Source organism: Chelonoidis abingdonii, chromosome 2 (assembly GCF_003597395.2).
Source record: "Chelonoidis abingdonii isolate Lonesome George chromosome 2, CheloAbing_2.0, whole genome shotgun sequence".
NCBI lineage: Eukaryota > Metazoa > Chordata > Testudines > Testudinidae > Chelonoidis > Chelonoidis abingdonii.
In genome coordinates this window covers 197,217,190-197,227,189 of record NC_133770.1, presented here as the reverse complement: position 1 = coordinate 197,227,189, position 10,000 = coordinate 197,217,190, and the positions used below count along the sequence as shown (strand labels likewise).

Here is a 10,000-nt window from a genome sequence, read left to right as displayed (position 1 = left end):
TCCGTGTCTTTCTACATTTGAATGCAAAATGGCACACTTGAAAGTAATTCAAGTTTAAGAAAAGAACCATTTTCCATTACATTCCTGCTATCATATAAACGTGGCATGTTATCTCAACCCTGTACAACAAATGAAATATTACCTTAAGATTTTCCTAAAAGTTTAAAGGTTGCAAATTCCAAAGTTATAATGATAAAATTGCTAATCATTGATTAAAATTGCTAAACATATCCAGATAAATTGTTAAAAATATCCATATGTCAGCACACACACACAAAAAAAGAAAAATTATTTCTCGATTATGGAGAATTCGACAAACATCAAGCTGCAGAGGTAGATGTGAAACACTGTACAGTAGAAGCTAGTGTCATAGAGAGGGAAATTGTGTCTCTGTGTGTGGTTGTTATATATGCACACACACATAAACAAGGTCACTAATTCACTAATGTGTCTGGAAGCAAATCATAGCTCTTCACCTCCTTTCTGTAGTTTAAAAAACAGGGGCAAAATCCTGCCATCTTTATCAAGTATTTTCAGGTATAAACTCCCATTGACTTTAGTAGGAGTTTTGTCTAAATTAGAAATGCAGGATTTGACTACAAATGAATATAAAGAATCTAAATAATACAACATTATATAACATGTATTAATCTGCCTATTTTAAAATAACTCCTGTTTTTAATATTTTGTATTAGTGTTTCAAAAAAGACATTAAAAAAAACAGCCAAAAATAAAACACACAATATTTGTTCAAACCTGCAAAGATACTATGGGTACTCTGAGTCCCTATTAACATACAAAGCTGCTGGTCACTCTCAAGCCTGCTCAGAGATGTTAAACAAAACATGAGGTAATTTATGACAATATATATTAACTATTTCCTAGCAGGCAGGGAACAGCATTTAACTTTAAAGTGTGAATTTTATGCTGGGGTGGTGGGTATTGCAGCTAGTTAGAAAGATTTATATTTAAAATTAATTAATTATTATTTAATTAATTATAATTAAGCTTTTTTCTTTATAGCCCTTCTATTCCCTTCCTTTATACTTTGATGAACTCAAGTGCTAGAGAAAAGATCTTGACACAAAAATCCAAACAAGAAGAGCAGAAAGATTATAGAGGGAAATTTCTTTGTAAAAAAAACAATATATTACTTCAGTAATTAATATTAATGAATAACATTGTGAGCTAGCATTCAGATTTTGGTTATATAATTTTAAAGTTTTGCTTGTATTAATTTGCTTCTTAGAAGGAATATATTCACGTCAAGAGGAAATGAGGGGCTGTTTTTAATTGCTACTATTTTTCTGTCTGTTGTAGTGGGTTTTGTTTGTTGGTTGGTTTTTAATTCAATTACAATTACAGAAGGGCTAGAGCTAATTCTTATATTCATTTACCAAAAGGTATTCTGCATGTAGGATACCATTTGGAATACCTATTGCATAAGGAGCCAAATTTTCAAAAGTGAACCCTACAGTTGCAAGTCTAAATTCATGTGTAAAATGTTGCTGCTTGTGTTTTTGTGTGTCATAATATATGGATTTGCCTGTCCAAGCTCCATTTTAGACACTGAAGTACCTTGTACAGGTCAATCAGTGTTTTTGTGCACACACTATAGTGATAAGTTTGAGGCCATTTTTTAAATTTAGTCTGAATCATTCCAAGAGCTTGATAATTTTCTCCAATCGAGAGCGCAGGTATCTCACATCAGGTATATTTGGTTAGGGGATAAGGAAAAGGAGAGTGCTGCCACCATAGAATCATCCACAGAGTTGATGAGAGTAGGGGACAGAGGGAACTGGGACGCTGAGCTCAGAGGAGCCCCCAAAACCTCTGTAACATCTGTGTAAATAAAGTGAAATTGGAGAGGGGTAGGACCCAAGCGGACATGATAAACCAGGGCCCCAAATTTCTGTTGAGGGGTCAGCTCACTGCTACTATTTGGAATCCCTTCTCTGGATGCTCCATGGACTTGGAATTCCCATAGGGGTTTTGCCATGCTGGAGGGGGAGGGATAGGAGCTCTTGTTTGTGGCATTCTTCTCTCCATAGACAGTGGATATCCCAGAAAGTATCTCACTTGTATTAATGCTGTCAAAGCAACATTAATTCAGGCTCTGTACCTCTCCCGAATGGAATGTTTTGCACAGGTACTAATGCAGATGGCTACTAGGGATAAAAGGAGCCAGAAAAGTGGCCTGAGGGTCTCAGTGGAATTGGGAGACAGGACCCCCTCTAAATCCTTTGAGGAGCCTAAATCCCCTTCCCATTGGGAGAGTTTTAAGGAAACTCTGTTAGATTCCCCACATGCAGTGTCCTGTCTCTTCTAATGCTTTCTCCTTGGTATTTCTGTGGGTGGGTACAATTTGGTTCCAAATTAGTAAAGTGACTCATTTGTTTTTAAAGCTATTTTATAATTGCACAGGATCTGTCCAAGGTTAAAGTTATTATTCCATCATGCCCTTCTCAATGGGTCTTATGGGATGAAACTGCCTAGTATGCTAGTACTTACTGTGTAAAAAGGCTACTGTGAAATGATAGATTGTTTTTATAGACAGTGGGGCAAAATTTTAGCTGGAATAAAAATACTAAAAAAATGATCATTTACACACTTTTTAAAAGTAGTGAGCCTGCCAAATCTCTTCCTAATTGTTCTGGAGGTTTGGAATGAAGAAATATCATTAAAGATGAACAATATGAGTTCTACTACAATTTCTGTAATAATCCCCAGACTTGTTTTCTTTATGTCATGGAAGTTTTAGAAACATAAACAGTACTGAATTGCCACTGGTACTGAATAATATGGCTTTTATTGTTGTCTGGGCTCTTCAATATATTCAAGAAAATAATTTAATTCATTTTATTAAACATAAGGTTACTAAAGAAGACCATGATCAAGTCAGTTAAAATTTCTCACTATCCTTAATTTATTAGTAAATTCAATATATTTTATTTAAGCAGAATCATATATACAGTATATTAACTTTTCCAGGCAATCTTTACTCAGCACAGAAAGGCCAGATGTATGGGAATTGTAAAAAATCAGGATATGCATAAAAACTGTTCAAGTGCATAAAGCAGCCCCATCTGGAAGACATCTAACAGAAATGAAGTTGTACAAAACCATTCCATTGATAATAAAGCTAATTTTTATGGGTCTGACAAGTATGTAATTATGTTCAGTGGTGCTTTTCAGATTTTATCACAGTCAATAAACCGCAGTGGTAATTTCATTCCCATTTGACATATTTACATGGAAACATTTGATTGGAGGAATTAGTAACCCTGAAAGCCTTGATAGATATGTTTTAATGATCTGTGACCTCTGCAGTCTCTCATCTGTTTATTGTTGCAACAGGCGAGAAGTCGTTCCTGTGTGACCTTTGTGGCTTTGCCGGCGGGACACGTCATGCCCTCACTAAGCATCGGAGGCAGCACACAGGTCGGTAAAGCTGTCTTTACCCTTTGGTATATTCTCTATAGCAAGGGAGTATCAACCAGACTGGGGAAAAAGCAAGTCATATAGCACATTACAGCACAAATAATATATTGGTTCATTGTTTGCTTTCTCTTTTTCATTTTTGTAAAATCTCTACGCCCAGGCTATATATCAAATGCTATTAGCTATGAGTTTGGGTAATCTTCATTTTAATTTTAAAGCAAGATAAAATTGTAAAGATCAGGTGTCTTTTTTAAATTAATGCTAAGTACACTAACGACTTTTTTTTAAAGGCCCAAATAGATTACACACTGCCTGAAGCTTTTGCAAGAATCTGCCTGAGAGTCCCTGAGTGAAAATTAGAGATCATATTTAGATGAATCCATTATTTTGGACTGAGACACAGTTCAAAGCCAGTGTTGTTTCAGTTGCCCTTTTGCAATTTTAAGATGGTTTGTAATTAATAGATGCGACTTAAAGAGATACCACAAGGGTTGCATGTAAAGCAGGATTTCTCTTTCAACTGGTAAAGCTTTCATACCACCTGGCTGTAAAAATTTAATATCAGATAAAATTAAATTGGGTCTCTGCTTCAGAAGACTTTAAAAAAGTACAAGTTTTAAACATTTATTAATACATTTTACTGTAATTGTGCTTTTTAGTGGTTCATTGTGTTTGATTATTTGAGTAGGTTTTGTTCAAACAAATGCAGAAGCATCACTGTTTAAACCACTGTAATTTTTATATTAGTGACTTGCATGAAGATAATATAATATCATCAAGAATAATAGTGTGTGGTTAAGTCACTATTGTCGAATGTACACTGGACAGAAATTGCTAACAAATGTATGGTTCTAATAGTTGCATTGTGAATTTTCCATGGATTTTGTATTGTGGGGATTTTGTATTGTGGCACTGTGTAGAATAATCCGATTCAGAATATTCACTGTCTTAGATCAGAATTTCCCTGATAGCACTTACTCTGCTTTCCTGGAGGTCCTGAAGCCATATACTCACAGCCGTGATGTCAGATTATTCAACCAAGTCTGGTTGGAGGGAAGTACGATGTTCACACAAGGGTGGGGTATTCAGAGATTGACTGCCAACATCATGAAGTAAATTTGTTATAAAGATGAATGTGCAAGGCCAAGTTCTCCGTAGTCACAACTATTCATTTTCACTGAAGTCAATGGGGTTGTCATTTCTCGGCATTAACTTCTGTGGTAGCAAAAAATTTACGTATGTGAGAGGTACTGCCTCATTCATTTCCCACTTACTACAGGATGTTTATATATTTAAAGTATTTAAGATGATGCATTTAGAAAATTTTACACTGTATTCTATCAATATGTCACTGTGTCAGTGCATCTGAATTTTAGAAGGAGCATAGTAACTGCTGTAGTTAAAGTCATGTGCTTCCATTTTAGCTCCCCATTCTCATTTCCTGATAACTTTATAAAATGTTCTCTGGGCTGGAATTTGCCAAGCCTGATCTCTTCTTAAACATTACATCCTTCTCTCTCTCTCTCTGTATGTATAGTATAAGCAGAAACAATTTAGTAATTTTAGAAGAGGAAAGCTGGGGAAAAAACTGCATTACCATCCTTAACTTTGCCTCTTGTGTGAATGGAGATACTGTTTCTCAAACAATGCAAGATAATAGCATACATATTTTTGCAACCTTTGCTACAGTTATGTAGTATCTTGCAGTATTGTGTAATACTCTGTGTTTGTTGCACAGAGTTCATTAAATTCATTTATATGAAATATGTAACAGTACTTCTGTAATAGAGCTAGCATATAGATCACTTACAGACCAAATATACACCTAAAGTTACTTTCATAGTTAGCTGCATTATTTTCTTCATTATGCATTCTGCAAAATACCTAGTATCTGGGTGCTGATAAAATTATTGATAGGCATAGAAAAGGTATTATATCAAGTTCCTAAGTTAATGAAGATATATCTGCCCAGTATAATACTGAAAGTATTGTATATAAAAATGAACAGAAAATATTTTACAAATTCTACACATATTTATCCTGAGCTACAGAAAAAAGGTACATCATTACATTATGTTTTTAGAGAAGTAGTATATGATCAAGAAACTAAAAGCAGTGGACTAGACCTTCAGAGGTTGTACATTTGTGTAGCTCTGTTGAAGTCAATGGACAAAGTTTAAGTCAATGGAGCTGCATCAGTTTAAGCCAGCTGAGTGTCTGGTCCTATAGACTAATGTGTACACACAAGAGGAAGAGCTAGTGCTGCACATGCAACATAAACTTTTTAATTTATTGACTTCTGAGTACTTAACCATGCAACCATAGCCTTCTCTTAAGTTATTTGTAATAGATTTGTTACATTATGATGGCTAAACACATTAGCCAAACTTTCCTACCATAGCTGCCTAAAGGTAGGCACCTGAATCTGTCTTTAAGGAACTAAATAAATATCCTGATTTTCAGACATCTTGACCATTAGCAGCTTTCAGTGATTTCAGGGAGAGTTTTAGGTACTCAACTTCACTGAAAATCAGGCTATTTGTGTTAAGTGCCCTAATATATATTTAGATGCCTAAAGTTAGGTTGAAAATATTGGCCGTTATAAACAGGTTTGGTCCCAGTGAAACACTTTTAATGCAATTTATTTGCTGGATGGCATCTGCCCTCCTCATGCCACCCTGGTGGAGACTTCCCTGCTATGATCTCAGGCATTTGAGGTTATAGATCATGAAGCTTACATCCAGCAGGCATAAGTTTATATTTTATGTCAGGACTGGAGGCTCGTTATTACTTTGCTATTAACTTTATACTATACAGGACAGTATCTCAGAGACAGAAGGATCTATCTTTTTGGCATTTATCTGCCTCTGTGGCACAAACAATCGGAGATGATTCTTTAGCAGAAAAATTATCTGTGTCTTCTATTTATTTCAAAGAAAATGGCACAATATGCCTTTTGTTGGTGTTCTTTTTACTTAATGCAGGTTCCACAATATTCTTATCCATTGCACAGCTTTATCTCAGCGCTTAGCCACATGCACCACTCTTTGTATCTATATTTCTCTTGTGCATCCCTGTTGGACACCATTTTCTCTGTATAGAGAATGCCCAAGAAAATTACAATAAGGTTTGAAAGGAATTGGAATCAAAAATGGTCTAAATGGCTTAAATAATTCCCTGCTATAATACAAAGTGTCTCGGAGGGTGATACAGAACATCTCCCTATCCAAGATTTATTTTTATCACCTGTCAGAGACCCTTGATTCAAGGGCAAAGGAGCAAATCCTCACATGTAGTTGAGGTGTCTTGACCTCTTTAATAAGCTTCACGTTCTCCTAGCCTCCAGGCATAAGGTATCTTGGTATCCGGGAGGAATGTTCAGAATATCTGACAGATACCTGACACAGAGGAGGACTGGCTCTCGGACCTGAATGTGCCTTTGTCATAAACAGATTGTTAAGGGTTAATGTCTCTTTTACCTGTAAAGGGTTACAAGCAGGGAACTGGAACACCTGACCAGAGGACCAATCAGGAGACAAGATACTTTTAAATCTGGGTGGAGGGAAGTTTTTGTGTGTGTTCTTTGTCCGTTGTGTGTTCTTCTCTTGGGGGGTCTGAGAGAGACCAGACATTACTACAGGCTCTCTAAGTTTCTGTTCAAATAGTAAGTAAGAACAGGCGGTTTTAGTCTTTTTAATTGGTTTTCTCTATTTGCAAATGTGGATCTGGCTGGTTAACTTTTATATGTGTAGTTGCTGGGAATATTTTGATTTGTATTGGTACTGGGGGAAAAGTTTCTCTCTAGTGTCTGTAAGCTATAGGACCCTGTAATATTTACATCTTGAAGTTACAGAGATAATTCTTTACTTTTTCCTTTCTTTTATTAAAAGATTTCTTTTAAGAGAACCTGATTGATTTTTTTCCCTTGGTTTCCCTTGTTTAATCCCAGGGGATTGGGTTTAAACTCACCAGGACTGGTGGGGGAGACGGGAGGGGGGAGAGGTGGAATCTCTCTCTGTTTTCCTTGAATCTGTTTGCCTCTTTGTGGAAGGGAAGGGACATGCTTCTCTGTGTTGTGATTTAAAGAGTTTGGATCAGTAGTCTCTCAGGGTAGCCCAGGGAGGGAAAGTCTGGGAGGGGGAAAGGAGGAGGAATGGTTTATTTCTCCTTGTTTTAAGAACCCAAGGGATTTGGGTTCTTGGGGTCCCCAGGGAAGATTGGGGAGATCAGAGTGTCCCAAAACACTATATTTTTGGGTGGTGGCAGTGCTATCAGATCTAAGCTGGTAATTAAGCTTAGAGGATTCATGCTGTATCTCATTTTCTGAACTCTAAGGTTCAGATCTGGGAAGGAATACTATGACAGCCTTATTTATTACTTAGCCCTTCATTCTCTTGCTTCTGATGCTTCTTATTCTGTTCCTCCTTTTGGGAACAGAATTGGGCCAGAGTGTGCACTTACACTGAAAAATACCTGACTCTGCAAATAGTACCATTTTCTTCACTGGAATTATTTGCAGAGCAGAGTACTACTCAACATGAATATAGGATTCTGGCCCTCAGAAGTCAGTTTGGCAAACAGAGGATGCTACTGATCACAGAATTGTTTATATTTTTAAAATGAGAAAGAGAAAGGAATAAAAAAATATGTTCATGTTAAAGAGGAAAGAAATATAATTAATCTTAAGAGGTGGTAAATATGTGCTTTCCACTTTCACTAGCATGGTGCATTGCCACACAGACCTGTTTGACATAGATATGCTCAGTTGCACAGTGCCATGCGTGTTAGCATGTCAGTACTGAGAGAGGGGAAAAATTCGACCCAGAAATGGTATCAGGATGAAACCTATGATTTGTTGGTTGACATCTCTATTCTATGGTAAAAAAAAGTATCTAGTTTGTAAGTATACTGCTTCTCTGTACAGTATGGTCTTTGAATATAGAATGGCCTATGGTTTTCACTGACCTTGACTTCATAAGGGGATGTCTGGTGGTCCATTAAGAGCTTTTCTGGCAGTTCTACAATGGATTAGTATACAAAGTTCTATAATGTGTTTCATCAGCTACATAAAGACTAATGGCCTCATTTTTTGGAAGCGCTGAGCATCCCCACTTCTGGCTAAAGGCAATAAGAACGACAGGTGCTCAGTACTTCTGAAGATCAGGCCATAGTCTTTTCCATTATAAAGAGATTTTTCTAGAGTGATGCCTCCATCCTTCTTGAACACTTATTGGTACTTGTGGAACAAAGAAATACATTTTATGTGTTATCAGAAACTGGGTCAAAAAGCCAAGTCAGTGTCTTTAAACAACTTTTGCTGGCTGACACAAAGCAGGACATTGATTTAATGTGGTAAATACAGCCCACTTCCTGGGTTGCAGTAATGTCTATGAAGTAATGCTGCTGTTACTCCATGAGTTGGAGGGGAGGTTTCCATCCCACCAATTGTCATGGATTCCCCCGAGCCAATGCTGTTTACTCACACTTTGTGGAGTTGAGAGAATCTATCCCCAAGGGAAACATGAAAGTTATATTACAACTTTTAGTGACAGCCTGTGTATGTAATTAGTTTCCATTAGGGCTGTCAAACAATTAAAAAAAATCACAATCATGAGATTTAAAAAAAAGATAGTCACGATTAATTGCAGTTTTAATTGCACTATTAATAACAGAATACCAATTTCAATTTATTATAAATATTTTTGGATGTTTGTCTATATTTTCAAATATATTTATTTCAGTTACAGTACATAGTGTACCGTGCCCACTTTATATTATTAGTTTCGCTAAAAATTTCGCACTGTAAAAAGATAAACAAAAGAAATAATATTTTTCAATTTACCTTATAAAAGAAATGTAATGCAATCTCTTTATCATGAAAGTGCAACTTACAAATGTAGATTTTTAAATTTTTTTACATAACTGCATTCTAAAATGAAACAATATAAAACTTTAGAGCTTACAAGTCAAAGCATGAAGGGGCATATGAATATTTAGCATATCCGGCATGTAAATACTTTGTAACACCTGCTACAACAGTGCCATGTGAATCCCTGTTGTCACCTGAAAGTGAGATTGTAAAAAAGGAGAGGACAGCATTATCTCCTATAAATGTAAACAAACTTATTTGTCTTAGGGATTGGCTGAACAAGAAGTAGGACTGAGTGGACTATTTTTTTTAATCTAGCTAATTTGTTTTGCATTAATTGCATGCATTAACTGTGATTGGCAGCCCTGATTTCCATATGTTACGTTTGTAATTTCAGTAAAGTACACCACAGTAGTAGAGTAATTGGGAATGGCACCCTTATTGTTTATGGCAGCTCCTGAACTTACAGCAATACCTAAGCAGTTTGTGTCTTTGTTCAAATGTTTTCATGAATTTTTGAAGATGGTGACTTACACTTTTAACATAGAACACTGTTCATATGATCAATTCCATTCTCATAGACTCATAGACTCGTAGGTCAGAAGGGACCAATATGATCATCTAGTCTGACCTCCTGCACAAAGCAGGCCACAGAACCCTACCCATACACTTTTATAACAACCCCTAACA

At 36.1% G+C, this 10,000-nt stretch overlaps 1 protein-coding gene across 4 annotated transcripts in view; it reads left to right on the top strand.

Annotated features, from left to right (window-relative positions):
- Positions 1–10,000, top strand: part of ZNF407 (zinc finger protein 407) — a 453,603-nt gene that overhangs the window by 270,030 nt on the left and 173,573 nt on the right. For all 4 annotated transcript variants that reach the window (XM_075062906.1, XM_075062909.1, XM_075062908.1 and 1 more), the window contains exon 6: positions 3,358–3,441. In XM_075062906.1, the coding sequence (XP_074919007.1) occupies positions 3,358–3,441 (84 nt within the window). The remainder of the gene's footprint in view (positions 1–3,357; positions 3,442–10,000) is intronic.